We start from the raw sequence: 20592 nt of genomic DNA, 5'->3' as shown, positions 1-20592 counted from the left end.
AAAGGCACAAGTGATGCGCAAACACCAAGGAGCGGAGGGTGGTTCAGCTTTCTTTCGTTGTTAATTATGCTGGGAGATGCGGTCAGTAATCAACATGGGCGCTCCTGATCTCTTGCCTGACCTGGTGAGAGGACTTTGTTTTGGGTCCATAGCTGTTAGATTGCCTGCATTGGTTATGGGGCCCACAGTAGATGGCATTCCATGGGGATGCCAACCTCCAGGTGGGACCTGGGGATCCCCCAGAATTATGCCTTACTTCTAGACTACAGAGAGCAGTTTTCTGGAGAAACTGGATTTTGGAGGGTGGGCTCTGTGGCATCGTACCCCACTGAAGTCCCTGTCCTCCCCAGGCTCCATCCCCAAATCTCCAGGAGTTTCCCAGCCTGGATCTGGCGGCAACCCTACCCCCATCCTCCGCTGGTGGCTGGAGGGGAGGGGCCTGGCAAGCAACCCTAGCATACTAGGATTTTAAGGCTCTGACCACCTTCTAATATTGGGGTGCATAAGCTCTGTTCCCTGTTGGTGGATGACTTGTGTGATAAATACATGTATCTCTGACACCACCCTGGAATGAACACAAATGAAGGCTGCCTTATACTGAATCAGACCGTCAGTCCACCACAGTCCGTATTCTCTGCACAGACTGGCAGCGGCTCTCCGGGGTCTCAGGCTGAGAGGTCTTTCACATCTCCTTACTGCCTGGTCCTTTTTAACTGGAGATGCTGGGGATTGAACTGGGACCCTCTGCAAGCAAAGCAGAGGCCCTTCCACTGAGCCACAGCCCCTTACTATGCACATGAGCAAATGTTTTACTCATGGTTATGGTGGCCCGGATTCTCTGTCATTTGAGTATGTATTGGGCAGATCCACACATCAGGTATACACCTCATATGTTCTAACTATGTGTGTAAGTGGGGGGGGGGAACTAGCTTTTTAAGGGCCCTCTCTCTCTTTCCTCTAAAGCGTTAATAACAGCAGGGAGGGGGCTGGTTTCAGTTAGCAAGCTAAGGTTAAAGGGTTGCTTTTGCTGAGTTAGGACTGCCAACTGGCCTGATGATATGAAAGACCTCATATGGAGAGCCACAGCCAGTCTGAGTAGACAACACTGACTTTGATGGGATATTATAGCAGTTTCATGTGTTCAAACTCTTCTGTCCTTTTAACAGAGGCTTAATGTGTGAAAATGGGCCACTTAAACTGTTCATGGCATGGAGGTAAATAACATCACATGAAACCTCTCTTAAAGGGACAGGACATTTTCTCCAGGCCACTTGACAACTGTACATGCAGTGTTTGCAATTCACCTTTTATCCATAATCTTGTTTTGGCCTTTAAAATTTGTGCCAAAAGTTGTGAAGATTTCTATTAGTATGCTTAGAAGTAAAAAAATGTTAGAAACCCATGCTCCTTCCAAGGAGCTCAAGGCAGTGCATGTGTTTCTCATGTTATCCTCATAACACTCCTGTAAGGTCTATAAAGCTGATTGCCCCACAGTCGCCCGCGAAAGTTCTTGGCAGAGTGGGGATTCGAACCTGGGTCTCCCAGATTCTGGTCCGACTCTCTGACTCCTAGATCTCTCTGGCTCTTGTGGTCTGAGGAGCAGAAGTATGAAAGGAAAGGGGATGTTGGTTTCTCAAGCCAGCCAAAAAGCCAGACATGTGCAACCATGCAAGCCGTGAGCAAAATGAATTATGAAAACCTCACTACTTCCTTTGACCTTCGTGTTTCCTGGAATTTGATTTATTAGGCACAGGCTGCACTGAGCATTAACAGAATTAGCAGCCGCTTGCTTGGTGACAGCATTAATGCTGCTCCCTATGAGAGGAGAGTGGCGTGGTTGATGCTTCTGCCACAAGGGAGAGCAGAAGCCAGCCTGTTGTTCTGCATGTTTTGAGGGTGGATTGAAACTTGGGCAAAGGGTCCGGTGGCTTGATGGAGGAAGCTGAGGATGTGTTTCGTGTAAGGCTAGGCAGGCTAAGAATTAGTGAGTTTTTCAAGACTAAAAATCATTCATGTATCATATTTTGTTTCCCGGATGTGGATGTACACCCCCTAGAGCTACAATTCACTCTGGCCTTGCTTACAGAGATATTTGGACCATGAACAACAGTAGTCTGAAAAATGATTTTTGGTGAGTTTAATGTATTCCAGTAATGAAGGGCGAATTATCTAGTTAATGAACTGGCCCTGCTTCTTGCGTGTAAATGTTGTATTTCATATTTCGAATCATTTTACTTTATGGTGTGTATTTTTACAATTTCTACCACTGAGGAAGGCCTCGTGGCTAAAATGCGTTTGGTTTTAATGATTTCTTTTTTTACTATTTGTAATATATTAAAGTTTTGTTAATTTATCATATGTCACCCGTTCGTATTCATTCTGTTATTAGGCCTTTTGTCAGCCTTCTTGGTCACCTGTCACATGTAGGTCACCTGTTTTTCCAAAATTTATATGCTGTTTTCCTATCTCTGCAGGCCCTCAAAGTAGCCCACAGGTCGTTGTTGTTTTTTTTAAGTTGGGTGCTAACTGACACGCATGAGCTTCCTTGGGCAAGGTTACTGTTCTCTTCACCATCTAACCTGGGCTGGCCTCCCCCCCTGTTGCTCTGATTGGAGCAATGGGGTTAAGTAGCTGATTGGTCGTATCTGGGATTTTGATGAGCAGCCCAGGGCATGACCCCTGGGCTCTGGGTCCTGCAGCTGACAGGAATCCACAGCCATTTCCTTGTCCAGGCATATATCCGTAACGCATCGGTAATACTTCCTGCAAGCGGGTCTGAAATATTGATGCTAATTGCTCCTCACGCTCTCCTGGCAGCGCATTAAGCAGGTAGAACTAACGAGCGACTCTCTTTTTTGTTAATGGAAGGGGGCCTAATGGACGTTACAGGCCCATGGATGGCCAGTATTACCCAGAATCCTCACGGGGGGCTTTGAAGGGGTGACCTCTTCTGATTGGTAGTGGATAGTAGCTTCTCCAGAGAGTGAGGTCTCTGTCAGGGTCCAGGAGGCATGGTCTGTATGTGGGGAGGGGGGAATGGGCAGTTAATGAGCATCTGTGTAAACTGAGCCCTTGACTTTCTCTTCTTCACAGGGGGAGCTACTAAGCCCGTGTCGCTGTGACGGGTCCGTCCGCTGCACCCACCAGCCTTGCCTGATTCGTTGGATAAGCGAGAGAGGCTCTTGGAGCTGTGAGCTGTGCTACTTCAAATACCAGGTCTTAGCCATCAGCACAAAGAATCCCTTGCAGGTGGGCACCGAGGAGACGAAGGCCCCAGTTGGTTCACTGTAGTTCTGCTGCAGAGGGGCTTTGGCTCAGAGACAGAGCTCATGCTTGGCATCCAGGAGGTCTCAGGTTCAGTCCCTGGCATCTCAGGTGCCAGGAACTGGGGAAGATTTTTCTTTGCACAAGGCTCTGCTAGCAAAGCAGACAACACGGGAGTTAGGGGGACCGAGCAGAGTGGTCTAATTCTGTTTCTGTACAAGGCAGTTTCATGTATGGGCCGGGAAGAGTGGAGGATGAGGTGTGCGCGTCAGCGAATGCAAGAAGACAGATGTGCATACTTGGGCACACTCACATACATGCGTTTCCAGATTGGCTTCCACGGGGTGAGGCTCCTCCCTCACTGGTGCCACCCCGGCCCTCAGCCATCAAACCGCTTTCGATCCCTGGTGGGGTCTCCCCAGGCCTCAGAATAGAAAAGGACGGGCAGGGGAGGGTTGCATCACCCAAGTCCACCCTCCTGTTCCTTTTATGGACAAATACTGTGCTCCATCGCTCCTCCCCAGCCTGGTTGTGGAGCTGCCATTTATGCTCCCACCTCACCACTATGGCCTGAGCTATTATCTCGGCCAGTGGGTGGAGCAGCACTCCCCCCACTCTCCTGCCCCAACTTTGCTGGTCCTCCCCATTTCTCTCACTAGCCAGTTCCTAGGAGGCCTTCGGCCAGTCCCCTCCCTGCTGGGCTCCACCCAGGTTCCAGGTTCTTGCATTGCTGGGCCCCGCCCATGCTCTGCCCAGGCCATCCTGGTTGGGCTTCTGCTGGCTGCCTCCATGCTTGCTGCATTGCTTGATGGCCTGTGAGGCTCGGTCTTCCCTAGTTGTCATGGCTTCAGGAGATTATGTCATCAGCTGGCACCTGGGGGCCCAGGAGGGAGGTGGCAAGACCCACATCCAGTTGCTGCAGCTGTCTGCTGCCTTGGGTCCTGCCCTGGGTATCCTGGCCGAGTTGACGGTGGCTGCCTGAGGTATGAGGAAGGTGGGTGGGCCCTGCTTAGCTCCTTCAGTGTTGGGGAAGCCCCTGACTTTGCCACAGGTGCCTTGGCTGAGGACGGGTCAGGCACTGGCCCCAGACACAGATAAAAATACACTTTCCCCCCCTCACACTCATCTCACAGGGGTTTTTTTTTGTGTGTGTGTGTTTTGGACAGCATAGCAACCTCTTTTGGGGGTAGTGAATGTTCTTCTGAATCCGCTCCTCCTTTGTGGTGGAGGTCTGTCATTTACGATGTCTGTGCTGGAGATCTAGTAAGGGGGAAATAGTCATCAAACATAAAATGAAGGCTTATCGTAGTGATTGCACGGTGGCATAAATGAATGGGTCCTGATGTGCAGATCATGTGCAGATGCCCAGCTTGCTTGGCAATCGGAGTTCTTGTCCTTCAGCCCAGGGAACATGCTGTCTAGAAGGAAGTGTTGGAGCAAGTCCCTTTCCATCCCCTACCCCCTTTCCACAGGAAGGGGGACCCTTATTTTATGAACTCGAAACATTTATATCCCACACTCCCAGCATGATGCTCTCAAGGCAGTTTCTGCACAAAAATTAGCCCAAACACTTTTTTTCAAAGCTTGCGAGAAATACAGGGTTGGTCCAGCTTAAGCAAAGGGACATGCCCACTTGTATAGTGTGAAGATTGTGAAAGGGATGATTGATGTCCTCCAGTCAAGGGAAAGAATAGGGAGTTGCCTGTAACCGCACCCTCGGGAGTTACAGAGCCTGGCTAGAGGTTTACAAAATTATGCATGGGATAGAGAAGGTAGAGAAAGAAGTACTTTTCTCTTTTCTCAAAATACAAGAACTCATGGGCATGCAATGAAATTAATGAGCAGTAGATTTAGAACAGATAAAAGGAAGTACTTCTTCACCCAAAGCGTAATTAACACATGGAATTCACTGCCACAGGAAGTGGTAGTGGCTAGAAAGCACAGACAGCTTCAAGTGGGGATTGGATAAACATATGGAGCAGAGGTCATCAGTGGCTATTAGCCACAAGGTATAGATAGGAACTCTCAGTCTGGGGCAAGTGATGCTCTGTATTCTTGGTGCTTGGGGTCAACAGTGGGAGGGCATCTGGAGTTCTGGCCTCGCTGGTGGACCTCTGGTTTTTGGCCCCTGTGTGACACAGAGGGTGCAGACACACACACTAAATAATCCATTTTCCACTTTCAATGTACTTTCCAACTGGATTTTTACTGTGTGAACTGGGAAAATCCAGTTCGAAAGTGCACTGAAAGTGGATTGTTTAGTGTGTGTGACCACAGAGTGTTGGACTGGATGGGCCACTGGCCTCATCCAACATTGCTTCTCTTATGTTCTTAGCTATAAGCACAGCTGAATCACTGTGTCCCCATGTATCACAGTACTGACCCAAATTGGGGCCCCGTGGGACTGAGAATTGAATTCCATGCACGGAACATACAGCCATGTTTCCAGTTGCAAGTCTTTGTTATGGACCTGTGGAGGACGTGAGGAAAACGAATAGTTAGGCCCTCAGAGTTCAAGATGTTATTGTTCTTAGGTCAGTGATTTCCAGCCTTTGGGAAAAACCTCCCACATCAGACTTTCCACCATGGTGCATTGCAGCGGATCCTGGGGCATATTCCAGGGCATGCACAGTTCACTGGGGGCAATCATCAGATCTTTCATAGCCCTTGAGGAGCAGTTGTTGCTCATTGGTGGAGCATCTGCTTTGCATGCAGAAGGTTCCAGATTTCAGTCCCTGGAGTCTCCAGCTAAATGGTGTAAAGGTATAAAGAGGTCAGTCTGAGACCCTGTAGAGTCACTGCAAATCAGGAGGAGAGGATGCTGAGCAGACAGTGGCCAGACTCCATATAAATCAGCTTCATATATCCATATTCAGCTTTGGGTTGCAGCTGCACATGGCTGGGAACACATGAAGCTGCTTTATACTGAATCAGATCAATGGTCCATTGAGGCCAGAATCATCTACACATACCGGCCCAGTCTCAAGTAGAAGTCTTTTACATCCCCTATGGCCTATTCCTTTTCACTGGAGATGCTGGGGATTGAACCTGAGGCCTTCTGCATGCCAAATAGATGCTTTCCCTCTGAGCCATGGACACTTCCTAAAAGAAGATGGTCTAGCTGTCTTTCAGGGGAGTATGTGTGCTGCTACCGATCTTCTCATAAAAGAGCTTCCGATAAGCTGCCAAGCAACCCTGGGTTTTCTTTAAACATCACTGTTCCAGGGCGGGGTCCCCAACCTTTTAAAGTCTGCAGGCACCTTTGGAATTCTGACACTGGATGGTGGGTGCAGTCACAAAATGGCTACCACAGTAGGCGGAGCCCACCACAAAATCTCAGGGCGTGGGTCATGCATAACTCTAATAGTAACGGTTCAACATTTCAGGCAGAAGCTCTGTTTAACAGAACGCCTTGAAATGCCTTTATTTCAACAGAATGCCTTTAAAATATTGTTTTAAAATACTTAGTTTAAAAATACTTTCTTGCATACACACGGCTGATCTTCAGTCATACAGTGAAGACCCTTGTGCTGTAGTGGCAACTGCTGCTGAAGCAACTTTTAAAAAATCTGCAATCAGCCAATCAGAAGCCCTGCTGGGTAAAAGCCCCACTTGGCCCTATCCACTTTCTAAAAACACTTGGTGGGTGTTTTTAGAAAGTGGGCACCATGCTAAGGAACCTCGTTCTAGGTTATTTCCCTGCCCTGTTCTCCTGAACCCTGAAACTGTATGCAGAAAGGAGAGTGTCCAAAGAAGAATTACAAAGTGAACACAACAGGGTTTCTTGAAGCATTAGAACTCTTTTCTGCCACTGTATGTATTTGCACCTACTTCCCGGGATCCTGGGCCCCTTGGATTAATCCCATTTCAAAAGCGCTCCTCCATTATCTTGATGAAAGCACCCCTGGCCGACATTAACCTGCCGTTGTGCTCTTTTTCTGTCTGCAGTGGCAAGCGATTTCCCTGACTGTGATAGAAAAGGTTCAGATCGCAGCCATCATTCTGGGTTCCCTGTTCCTCATCGCCAGCATCTCGTGGCTCATCTGGTCGTCCCTCAGCCCGTCTGCCAAGTGGCAGCGGCAGGACCTGCTCTTCCAGATCTGCTATGGCATGTATGGCTTCATGGACATTGTCTGCATAGGTGAGAGCTTCCACACCAACCTCGTTTTTAGTTGCTTAGACACTGAGTGGAGAAATCTTGGTCACCCTCCAGTTTAACAGGAACTGCTGGATGCTGGCAACAGGAAGTCTCTGGGTCACTCTCTAGGCATTTCCTCTGTGGAACTCTATGCAAAGGCACTGTATGGTGGTTTCCAAGGGGTGAAATTCTTACTGGTGCTATCTCTACAGGGGTGGGGAGGGCTTAAAGCAAATTATGAGAGGTAACACTTCAGCCGCTTTCCTAATTGTACCACTTTGGACCAGTTTAGTTTCACCGTGGTCTGGTTTTCAGAGGCTCTGTACCCACTAGAGGAGTCCAGTTCTGAAATGGGGCCTCTGGAGAACACTCTTGGAAGCCTAGAGAGGTACCAGTTTTCAAGGCTGACCCGGATGACTTTCGGAAAGAGTAGTTTTTGCTTCTGTTTGGGGCAGGAAAAAACTTATTGCACGTTGCTTGAGGTTGTTAACAACTTGCTACCACATTCCCCTCTTCAGCTTTAAAAAAAAAAATTCTTCAAATAATCTTTAAACTGCAAAGCTATTTCTGCTCCTCAGCTTTATGTAAGCACTGACTTTTGGGTCATGTGCAGAATTCAGAAGAAGAATGTGCCACTGAGTCATGATCAACTCTTGGCAACCGCCTCTGTGGGTTGTTCCAGGCGAAAGATGAACAGAGGTGGTGGTTTGCCATTGCTTTCCACTGCATAGTCACCCACTGCACCAGTCAGTTTGGTGTAGTGGTTAAGAGCGCAGACTCTAATCTGGGAGAACCGGGTTTGATTCCCCACTCTTCCACATGCAGCTGCTGGTGTGACCTTGGGTCAGTCATAAATTCTTTCAGAGCTGTTCTCTCAAGGACAGTTCTCTCAGAGCTCTCTCCGTCCCACCTACCTCACAAGGGTGTCTGTTGTGGGGAAGGGAAGGGGATTGTAAACCGCTCTGAGACTCCTTCGAGTACTGAAGGGTGGGGTATAAATCCAGTCTCCTCCTCCTCCTCTTCTTCCTCCTCCTCCTTCTCCTCCTCCTCCTTCTCCTCCTCCTTCGTGATCTCCCATCCAAGTGCTAACCATGGCTGACCCTGTTTAGTTCCCAAGCTCTGAAGGAAGCTTTTTAATAGTAACCCCCACCCACCCCAGGCTCAGATCCATAGCTTTACTATGAGACTGCTTCTTTACCGGAGCTTTAGGGGAACTCTGCTGCACTCTGCTTCCTTTGGTGCTGGGCATTTCTGTTTGCACAATGCCAATGATTTTCAAAGTGTCTAGTGCTAGAAGAAGCAACTTCCATAGCAGGGGGCTGCCTCCACAGTGCCAGGAGAGAAGCATACAGAGAGCAAAATTATAGGATCCAAGCCTGGGTTTCTAGCTCCTAAGGCACATGGGAAGATGATGAATAAGATTTGGTGATACCCCAGAACCAATGGGGAGAGAAGGGAGACTGACAGTGCAGTCCTAAGTAGAGTTACACCCTTCTAAGCCCATTTGCTTAAATGGACTTTAAAAGCTGTAGCTCCGCCTAGAATTGCACTGCGAGTAACTTTCCAGTGGTTAAGTGACTGACTTCAGTTCTTTGCATGACTTCTTGCTGTGGCCAAAACAAACACAATAAATCATTCAAATGAACAAGTAGATATTAATGCACGTAGTTTGTAAAGCATGAAGTTTAGCTTTTTTGGGGACAGAATTTTCACCGCCCTGAATGTTTGCTCAGCTGATCCTTCATGTTTAATGCCAGGGCACGGCCCATGAGCGTACGACCTAGTGGTAAAGATGGGTGGGCCTCTGAGCATTTGCAGAGTGCTTTTCTTTCATCGCTGATCAATTGCAGCTCACCCTGCTGCACTTTGGGGTTCACGGTAAGAGCTTTCAAGAAAGAAGGCCCGGCTTCCAGGGCTGACTTTAGCCCCAGTACGCCATTTAGAAATTGAAACTGCTTCTGATGACTCAGAGCTGATTACACTTAGAACGGTTAGATACATTTATGTACCCTGAGGCACCTGGTGGACTTTTGAGAGAGCCCCGTAGAAGCATTTACCATTCGGGAGTGACATGAACAGAAATAGTAAGAGATGGCTCTTTCAACTCTGCGTGGATAAAATGCAGCAGCAAGAATCAGCTCTTCAGCTTAAAATACGCCGTCCGCTCAGCAGTAAATGTTAATGGAAATCTCCATTGGACCTTTGTTCTAGACCTGAGAGTCTCGGCTTTCTTTTTCTTCCCCCTTAAAATTCCTAGGACTCATGGCTCCACAGTTAGAGCTCTGAAAATGGGGTAGCAAAAATGCACAATGAAGAGGCAGCAGAAGCCCAAATCCCTTACATGGTTTGACTTTCTTTCATTCTGTGCTCACCTGTCCACACTCCACCACACAGGGATCATGGCCAACTTCTGAAATTATCAACATTTCTGAGTAGCACTAATGAGGGTTGCCAGCTCTGGGTTGGGCCTGGCGATTTTTGGCATGGAGCCTCAGGGGGGCGGGGTTTGGGGAGGGGAAGGAGCCGGCTATAATGCCATAGAGCCCGCCCTCCAAAGCAGCCATTTTCTCCAGGTAGGGCTGGGGCCTGGAGGTCTCCTGCTTTTACAATTGATCTCCAGATAATAAAAATCATTTCCCGTGGAGAAAATGGCTGCTTTGGAGGGCGGACTGTATGGCATTGTACCATGCTGAGGCCCCTCCCCTCCCCATACCCCTCCCTCTCCCAGATCCACCCCCAAAATCTCCAGGTACTTTCCAACCCAGACCTGGCAACCCTATCTCCGGGGAAATGATTTTTATTATCTGGAGATCAGTTGGAATAGCGGGAGATCTCCAGGCCCCACCGGGGAGTTGGCAAACCTAGTCCTAACACGCCACGAATCGTAACTTGATGCCTACCATATTCAGAATAATATCGTTATTACCCATTGAAAGGTGCCGGGAATTAGAGGATGGAAGCGGAATCACAAGCTTCCAACTTGTGAACTGTTTCTGATGTGGACCTTCCTTGGTGGCGGGAGGGGCCGTCTGTTGCCTGGGCTGGCATTTCAGGGCTCGCTCGCCAGCAGGGCCTCCTCCCACTGCCCACTCCCCTCCACCGCACAACCTTCTGCTTCCATCTTCCCCCTCACTTCTGTTTCTCCCCTCACTCCATGTGCCAAGCGGTCCATTACAACACTGAGTCTTTGTGAGCCAGATGTCATCTTTAATTCCTGGCTCCTTTAACAGGCCACCGTTCCAGATAATGGTTGTTTTAAACTAGCAAAATGCCCATCTAAAAGAAATATTTCCTTCATTATCAGAGGAGTGGGGGGGGGGTAAGACTTGCTGCTTACCTACCCCCCCAGCTCGATGATAACAGAGTAATTTCTGCATCTCCGAGCTTCAGGGCTGATGTTAGATAAAACCCTAGAGATATAACGCTGTAGGGAAGTTGCCTTATAACACTGAGTTTGGGGTGGAGCAGTAAAGGAATTTTCTGTCTCTCACTGCTAGGGCACCTTCGGCAAAACCCGTCGCTGATAAAAGTAATTCTGAGCACTCCGCGACATTTTGCTGCTGGTCCCTGCTTGTTATTTTAAACAAGCAAAATGCCTGTTGTAACAAGGGGGTGGCAAGAGGGCCTGTGCATTGCAATAACTCCCAGGTGGGAACCACTGAGAGCTGAATATGCTCTGATGGAACAGCGAACCCGGGCTGTATTCTGCAGGTGACTTTTTCAAGTGCTGCCCCCAAGATTCTGTAGAATGACATTTGCCCACATTCACTGGATTGACACAGAGACCTCCCACTATGGTCCCTAGCCATTTGGATCCAGCTTAATATCCACATGAAGATAATCCGTGCATTCTTCATGTTTCCTTTTTATAATGGTTGGTCCTCCATCAGAGACATTGAGGGTTAATGAGAAGTAAGTTTATGCTTGAACAGGATTGGCACAAAAATGGGTTAACTGGGACCTGAAAACCCTAATCTATGGGCCTGCCCCTGATCAGACCTTTCATAACGCTCCCACCTGTGCTCTGAATGAGCCCTATTTGATCCTCAGATGCACCATTTCCTCTACAACGTATAGACTTCTGTCCGTTTTGGTCTGACTATGGGAGGCAGGGATTTAACAGCGCTTGCGATAAGCTGTAACAAACTTGCACATACACCAAAGCTCAGAGCAGTCAAAACTGTTTCTAGAGTAGTCTAAACTTAGTATATGTGCTGCCGAAGCGAGCACTTCTAGAGTAGTCTAAACGTTGGTTTTAAATAGAAAGGATGGATCCATATCCATGCAAGCACCCATGTAGCCTTTCTTTACCTCTTCTGCCAAAACAGTGTTCCGATATTGACGGCCGATTCCTTGTGTCTGTTTTTAAAATCTGGAGGGTTTTTTTGCGAAACATGAGCCTTGAGTGACCACATCACTTCCTGTTCTGCTTAGGGTTGCCAACTCCAGGTTGGGAAATTCCTAGAGATTTGGGAGTAGAGCCTGAGGAGTAGCGTTTCCAGCTCGAAAGCCCACACTGTAAATACAAATTAGTCAGCTTCACAAAAGTTTTGCATAGGTTTCAAAGTTTGATCTTTACAGTAACATGGCCTGTGATATCAGAGCAGCCAAGGCAGTGGCCGTTGGAGGCCATGGTGTTCACCCCCTGATGATAGCTGACTTGCTTGCAAGAGCAGAAAAGAGCGGTAGTCACATCAGAGAACTTGCTGTGAACCCCAAGTGAATTTGCCGCTAATCACATTTTCCTGGGCTCACTTGAAGCAAGTGAGTTGAAGATCTGTTTGTTTAAATCCCAGGTCTTGTTCCCCAGTTTTTTTGAGCCTGTGGACACCTTTGGACAGGGCTTTTTTTGTAGAAAAAGCCCAGCAGGAACTCATTAGCATAATAGGCCACACCCAATAACAGAAACTCATTAGCATATCCAGCCACACCCATGAGAGCATAGCTCATTAGCATATTAGGCTGCACCCCCATGTTACTAGAAGTATAGTCCATCCAGCCACACCCACCTTTTGCTTCTTATTCTGTTTACCTTGTTTTGTTGTCAAAACCTAGGGCTTTTTTTGTAGCAGGAACTCCTTTGCATGTTAGGCCACACCCCTAATGTAGCCAATCCTAATGAGTTCCTGCTAGTGAGTGTGGCCTATTATGCTAATGAGTTCATGCTGGGCGTGGTCAGCTTGGGAGCCAGCTGGAACTCCATTCCTCTGCGTTCCTGCCCAAAAATAGCCCTGCCTTTGGAGTTCTGACACAGTGTGGTGGGTGCAGCTACAAAATGGCTGCCACAAAATGGCTGCCACCATACTGGCAGGCCCTCAGCTGGTGTGAATGAACTTGCTCACATGTTCCAGAGAGAGGATTTTTTGAGCGGGAAACACCCACAGTTTTGAAGGCTTATATTCAGTGCTGAAAGACTGTACTCTTTCATTCCAGGAGGAGCAGATTCCCAGTTTGGGGGAAATCCAAAATCTTCTCCCAGATTTGTATTTTCTGCAATTGAAGTTATTTAAAAATATCTGAGGTTTCAATCTAGAATTTCAAAGAGGAAGAACAATGTTCTGAAACATATGATCCCCTTGAAATTAGAAAAGTTGGTGGTGTTTCACTAAGTACCTACAGCGCTATCCTAAGCAGAATTACACTCAGCTTTGTCCATTTAAGTCAATAGACTTAGAAGGGTGTAGCTCTGTTTAGGACTTCAAAATTAGCTACCTTATGCTTATTTGTTTTATTTTTAAAAAATTTATATCCTACTTTTCTCCCCAATGGGGATCAAAGTAGCTTGTCACATTGTTCTTCTCTTATTTACTATGTCCTCATAACAGCAGCCCTGTGAGGTGGGCCCCAGCAGCACCCAGCAAGGTTCTGTGACAGAGCAGAGAATTATCCCCATTCATGCCAGGTCCTAGTTCAATGCTCTAATCCCAACATCAAGCCTGTAGTTGTTCAATGTGGTGCATATTCTTATTTGGTGTAAGAAAATTAGGAAAATTAAACTGTTGCTTAACTTCCTTCCCCACACAAAATCAATGTGATGTAACAGTACTGAAGTTTGGCTGCGATCAGACACGTTAAATAATCCCCTTTCAATGCACTTTCAAACTGGAGGGTGGGGTTGGGGAGAGGAGGGACTTCAGTGGGGTAGAATGCCTAGGGTTGCCAGGTCCAACTGTCCTGGTGGTGGGGATGGGTGTCAGGGAGCCGTCAGGGAGCCGTCTGGGAGTGGGGGGGAGGCAGGCAATGCTGCGTGTGACATCATCACACCAGGGAAATTGTGCGTCAACACTCTAGCATTTTGGCCGAAACTCTATGGTTACCATAGAGGGTTTTTTGAAAAAATGTTAGAGCAGAGATGCATGACCTCCCTGGTGTGATAACGTCACTTCTGTGTGATGTCATCACGCCAACCACATCAACACGCGACGGGCCTCTTTGGGGTGGGGCTTCCCCCGCCGACCAGCTGGCCAGTGGCAGATTGGAGCCCCAAAGATCGGGATCCCCTAGCCGGACCAGGGGTCTGGCAACCCTAATAATGCCATAGAGTTCACCTTCCAAAGCTGCCATTTTATCCAGGTGAATAAAGGAGAGGGCTCATTAAAGAAAGAATGTGAGAGAATAATAAATAAGTAGTTATTCATACAGGATCCAAAAGACTTGGAAGACAATTCTATTTTTTTAGCTGCAGATTCTTTTTCTTGTGTGGGGAAGAGGAGGGTGGCATGAAGGAAATAATAAACAAAATCCGTGTAATACCTTTTATTAGAGCCCACCAAAATGACACAAAGCATTGCACAGTCTTTTGAGCCCACAAGAACCCTCCATCAGGCTAGGTGGTATGAACATTTTTTAAAATTATGGAAATTAAAAGCAGAATTCAGCCACCTCTCTGAATATCCCTCAGGTCCCCAGTAAGAGTCAGTCACCAGAGGTCACCATGACTTCCAGGTGTGCACACATGCAAACATATGAAAAACAAACAGACAAAAAATTTTAAACAAGATCTTGAGGAAACAACAAAGCAATAACCTGTTGTGAGGGGAAGGCCTAACAGTTGTTGCTGTGGAAGTATTTATACTTAGCTAGGGTCAGCAAGGGCCAATCAGCTCATTGGCTTATAACATCAGAGCTGGAACAGAGTCTCCTGATAGGGTGGGAGCATCTAAGGCCTGGTCTTATGCATACAAGCAGAATGAGATGGTGGGATGGGCTGGACCACTACATATTACAGGTGTGGAGAGTCACTAGTGCATCGCTCCCCTATGCAAAACCTCCCACAAATAAAACATTAATACTTCAGGAAGGAAGGTTCTAACCTAGCCCTTCACGTCTTGTGCTAGTTTTTCATTACCAGAAAATGTATTAATGCAAAGGAAATTTTTTTACAAAGTAATGCCTCGGCTGCAGTCTGAAATGGTACCACCCATTCTACCACCTCAGCAGTCTGCAACCCCTGTACCCCTTCATTGGGTTGTATGTGTAAACCAGGCCTCAAAGAGACTAGAAGTGTGGAAACCAGGATTCCAGCCTAGTGATGTGGGTTGTCCAGGAAATTTTGAATTGTAGAATTTTCCAATTCAAATTTAAACAGCCAAACTTAATTTAAATATTTAAGTAGTGTTAGCAAAATTCAAATAATGTTAGCAAAAGAAGGTAAATGTACCATGTACAAGCCTAGACCATGTGCAGGCTCTAGGGTTTGTCCATGCTTCATATACCACATGTCTGATTTGTAGTACAACAGCCTTGCCTGGCAACTATAGATAAACAGAGTATATTTACATATGTGGGGTGTAAAATTTTCCACAGAAAAATGTAACACTGGAAATTTTTTCCAGAAAACTACATTCCACATCACTGTCCCATCCCCGTGTGGTTCTGGATTCATGTACCAAAGTCCTAATTCTGTAGATCTGTACTTAACCTGCCAAATAGATGGATAACCTTATCAATGTGGTATTTCCTGGTGATGGGATTGCTGATGTCTTTCATGTCACATGTTTGTCATAGTGTCCTCCTCAGGTGGTTGAAAATGCAGGTGGTATAAAATATGGCTCAGTACACTCCGGGGATGATTGGCCTGGGGGGCTCTAAAAGGATGGCTAGAAATTTTTACCTCTAGCATTACACACCCTCAGTTAGAACGGAAAAGAGAGTGCGGGAGCCTTTTTTAATTGGGAGCCGATGACATTCACTGAGGAGACCGAAGCCACGTTTATGGCACTGACAGATGAGCTCTGGCGAGACAGAATGATAACAGCCAGGTCCTTGTGGGAAGGGAGCAATGTGCTGTCATTGGGAAATGAATGAATGACTTTTCCATTTCCCATTGATCCAGCGGGAACACGTGTCGCATGGTAACGACCTGTGTTAGGGGATGGCAGGCTCTCAATTGATTGTCACTGGGCAGCATCCAATCGGGAGATGATATTTATAACTCATTGGAGTTGGATCATGTGGAGAGGGTGGTGGAGGGAATGGTGGGGGTACAATCTATTGTTTTAAAAACGAATCTTGTCTTAAAAAAACACCACACCTGTTCAAAGGACAAAAATGCTACCATAGCTGACAGACCAACCCATCATTTATATTATACAAGAGGCGGGACCCACAATACTCGCATGGGGGAAGTATTCCCCACAGCTCCTGGCCTGTAGAAGCAGGAGACATGGCAGCAGGTGAGCCCAGCCTTCTCCCTCCCCCCTCCCTCCCCCCAGTGGCGGCGGCGAGGTCGGCCCACCAAACTTTCTCCTTCCCCACCTCCAGCGGTGAGGCCAGCCCGCCAAGCCTTCTCCCGCCCCCCGTCCCCTGTGGTGGCGGCGGCAAAGCCGTTCTCAGAGCACTCCTTTACTTTGGGTTTTTTTTAAAAAATATCCCTCCTATATTTTTTTTACAGTTTTTAGATTTTTCTGCACATCTGGGGATTGCCCCAAATATGCAGGAAAATCTCCCTGCCCCCCAGGTGCCCCCGATGTGCGGATTTAGATATCCACACAGAGGGGGCGCCTTGGCTATTAGATATATAGATATTTACACCATATGTTAAATTTCCCTTGTATACTCTATTCCAAAATCAAATTAATGGACCCTAGGATTTGCATTATATCCTGTTTCCTGTAAACTTTTTCTACAGATGTCAATTTATTCATATACATCGTTTTTCCACAGCAAGCTTTTCATTGTCAGTACTTCCATTTAATCTCTCATTTCCTGGGGGTATTTAAATTAGCTGTTAGAATTAAATTTTCTCACAATTCTGTATGCATAACATTAAACATCATCTTTTAATGAGTCCAAGAAATAAGACTGATGTGTAGAAAGAGAGATCATTCTGTTATCTTGGAAATAATTTTATTTTTGAAAGTTTTAATTTCCCCCCCACATTGCCACCAAATGACACGTCTCCCTCGGATAAATCATACCCTTACCTCCAAGCTTTTCCAGATGTTTGTTGATAGCGTGATTGAAGGCTTCCTGGTTTGGGAAGCATGATTGATTAAAGGTGTAGTTAATGCTTGGTTTAATCCTAATTTAGAATCCAGGGGTGGGGCAAAGGGAGGCCTAGACTCCAGTTTGCTCAGGGACCTGCATTCGGGCATTGCAGCAAACTGGAGCTTAATTCTGAGTTTCACAAATCTGGAAGCTTTCAGTTGTGCTGTATTTGTGGAAGGAAGGAGAGTGACCGTAGCAACGAGCTGTGGCTGTGCCCATCATGGACAAACCCTGTATCTGGTACAATGTCTGAATGCAGCCCATATTGTCAAGGAGGCGTATTAATATATATACATTTTTGGTTACGTTTTATTACATTTAATGCAGTATCAGAATGGAGAAAAGTATAATTCTCACAAGGATCAGTGATCGTTTTGATTATTTTTTTTATAAAGCCCTGTTCATGCACATGGTGTGAGTAATATGAATAAACGTCTGCTCTAAGGAACTTGTTAGTATCTAAATTTCAGTAGTGTTGAGGGTGGAAGGTGAGAGGCAAAAGAAATGGAACGTCTGTTCTTGTCACCTCGAGCTGCTTCATTTATTTATTTGATTTATGCCCTGCCCTTCCCATCAAAGCAGTCTCAGGGCGGCTTACAGGCCCAATGGCATCATATAAAGATTAAAACAGTAAAACAAATTAAAACAAATTAAAATCATAAAACAGTTTGTAAGGTGCTACATTTATTCGATGGCGGAATAACTGTCCTTAATAATCATACACAGCATGATTGTGGGATACGTGTGGTTCTACCTTCCACATTTTAGTCTTACGACAGCCCTTAATGGGAGAGAATGACTGGCCCCGGGTCACCCAGCGAGCTGCACAGCAGTGGGAGGGGGGATCGGAACTGGGGTTTCCCTGCTCCTTGTCCAACACACTAACCCCTACATGACACTGGACAACTGCAGTTATATATTGGGGGAGTTGGTTCATTTTTGAACGTCAAACAAAAATTGCTTCATGGCCTGGGCAGCCATTTCATGGAAATGTGTGGGTTTTTCCTATTATTGTATGCTGGTTTTTGGTCCCTTCGCAAGGGGGGTGGACAGGATATAAATATTTAAATGAATAAACGAAAGTTTAGAACCTGGGAGGTGGCATGGGGGGGAGAGAGAGAGCAAGAAATAGGAGACGGGGGACAATGTTCACCCAATTGACTCCAAAGAAATTAACCTTGTTTGCCAAGAGAGCCCCAGTATATGCGTTCAAAATAAATGGTGCAGATCCATGTAATGTATACTGCAGGTGTATATAATATAATTTATACTGTGCGTTGAAATGTACATAATATAATGTATTTTTTGTATTGAAATGTGCCACTGGCAACTCGACTTTCGTCCCTGTCCTGTTCTGAGGGTTCTGTGTGATGCACTTTCATACGTGCTGAATAAGGCCTTTCGATACACTATGAGTGCACTTTGCAACTGGATTTTACTGTGCAAAATGGCAAAATCCTCTTGGAAACAGCCACTAAAATACATTGAAAGTGGCTTGGAAGTGTATTATTCAGCATGTCCGAAAGCATACTTAGTGTGTTCTTATCTGACAACAGCCCTGTGAAGTAGGCTAGGCAGAGAGAAAGTGATTGGCCCAGGGTATACAGTGAGCATCATCGCTGTGCCAGGATGTAGAAAAGCCAGATCCAAAACTCAACACAATGGCTCTGTGGAAATTGCACGTAGGCAGAATCGCAGAAAGCCAGCCAGCTCCGGCAGTGGGGCTGCTTTATGACGGATTTGGGCTGAATTGGAAGTGGCATGGGAAGATAGACATTGGGAACTGGATTTGGAATGGAGTAATTGTAAACACTTTCCTGCATACCAGACTCATTCCTCATACACTTAACTCATCACGCCCTTTTAGTGATGCAAATTAGCCCTCTAACATTACAGGAAGTGAAAAGAGAGAGGGGGGGGACCCATGATGGGAGCACCCTTTTCCAAGCCTTTAATCTCTTTGCCTGCTGGTTACAGAGCCCCATGCTAATTTGGAGCATTTATTGCTGCCAGTTAGCAGTGCCATCTCTCACCGCTCCTTTGCTGAGATGACAATTTCATCCCTCACTCCTTTTCTCCCACAGGTCTGATTATCCACGAGGGTTCTTCGGTGTATCGAATATTCAAGCGCTGGCAGGCAGTGAACCAGCAATGGAAGGTACTGAACTATGACAAGGCCAAGGACCTGGGAGAACCAATTGGTGGGAGCACAAAGCCCGGAGGGCGGAATTCACGGACGAACCCCTCCTCGGGGAGTGAGAGGACCTCCCAGCGGGGCCAGCGGGTTAGGACTATTTTGAACCATCACTGTGGTTATACGATTCTGCACATTCTCAGCCACCTGCGGCCTAATGAACATCGTGGGGGCTCCAGTTCCAGCCGTGAGGTTGTCATGAGGGTAACGACTGTATAATAACAGCCTACGGAGCCTTTGCCGAGAGGGAGAGGTTCCACGGTTCCCATGGAAGGAAGAAGCCGACGCCTTCACTTCTGCACAGGCTCCATTCTGAGCCCCGACGGGGTAGGCCGCACGCTGTACACTGTCAGGAGGCATCTGGTTCTGTAGTTTTGCCGCAGACCGCACCCACCTCTTCCTCGTTGCATTGGGGGGGAGTGCCTCAGCTTGGTTGCACCTTCCTACCCTCCCATCAATGTGAATTTTTTTTCTCTCCAGGCCTGTGGTGAAAGGAGAGACGCTCCGCTCCCTCCTCCACCCAGCTTCTCTTGTAAGACTAAGCTCCTTGGAAGTGTGTGTGTGGGGGGTTTATTTATTTAATTTTTTAAAAAACAACAACCCCTACCTGGTTCCTTCTCGACCAGTCTTGGCGCCAACCAGTCCAGAAATTTGAAAACATTTTTACCTCATCTTTCAAAGGAAATCCTGCCAGAAGACCCTGTTCCACCTCATCGCCTTGGTTTCTCAGCCTAGGAGACGCCAACCAGAGAGGTTCCGAACTTTTTACCCATTCCCCTCCCCTCAAAAATGGTGCAATAAACATGTTTCTTAAAGCAAAATGGCATCTCGCAATAAGATACCTGTACATTTCATCTTCAGTTTAATGCATGAAGATCTGTTTCCTTCTCTTCCTTTTTCTTCTTCTCTCCAGCTATGGGAGGATAAAGAATCGTTTATATACAAATAGGTGTCTTTCAGATGCATTGTGCTCTCTTTCCTTCTAAAAGGTGGCAGTTTGCGTAGCAGATCTTCCAGTGGATGTGTGGGCCATGGGGGTACCGTAGAGGGGAATGTTGGGTGCATTTATGCAGTGAGGGGGATGTCTCATGATAAATTCAAAGGCCTGTCCTGGGCAGGAGGGGGCGGGAAACTAAAGCCAAATGCACACTAAGTTTTAATTACGATGCTAACTAAATTTGGCTTTCAGAATTTATAGCCTGATCCTATGCATTGTATACTTTTACGTAAGCCTCATGAAGTTCAGAGGGGCTTGCGCTTAAGGAAGGGCGCACAGGATCGTAGTGCAACTTTTTGTAGGTATCTGGCTTTCACCTCTTTCTTAGCTTACCTGTGTTTGAGAGCAGCTTTCCACAAAGCTGAACAGACCCATTCATGTGAGAACTCCAGAAGCACACACCAAGACTGTGGGGATCTAGCTCTGCAAACAGAGACAGAGCTGTTTGTATTCTGTTCATCCATGGGGGGTGGGGTTCACTCAGCAAATGTAAAATATGCTTCTGAAATT

The 20592-nt window shown here is 46.8% G+C and overlaps 1 protein-coding gene across 1 annotated transcript in view; it reads left to right on the top strand.

Annotated features, from left to right (window-relative positions):
• Positions 1–19862, top strand: part of MARCH9 (membrane associated ring-CH-type finger 9) — a 47135-nt gene extending 27273 nt beyond the window's left edge. The window contains exons 2-4 of the mRNA XM_015422206.1: positions 3094–3249; positions 7213–7405; positions 18976–19862. Of these exons, the coding sequence (XP_015277692.1) occupies positions 3094–3249; positions 7213–7405; positions 18976–19304 (678 nt within the window). The 3' untranslated portion in view covers positions 19305–19862. The remainder of the gene's footprint in view (positions 1–3093; positions 3250–7212; positions 7406–18975) is intronic.
• Positions 19863–20592: the final 730 nt, after the last annotated feature.

Source organism: Gekko japonicus, unplaced genomic scaffold (genome assembly GCF_001447785.1).
Source record: "Gekko japonicus isolate JY-2015 unplaced genomic scaffold, Gekko_japonicus_V1.1 scaffold459, whole genome shotgun sequence".
Taxonomy (NCBI): domain Eukaryota; kingdom Metazoa; phylum Chordata; class Lepidosauria; order Squamata; family Gekkonidae; genus Gekko; species Gekko japonicus.
Note: the sequence above shows the minus strand (reverse complement) of the source record. Positions and strands in the feature narration are given on the sequence as shown.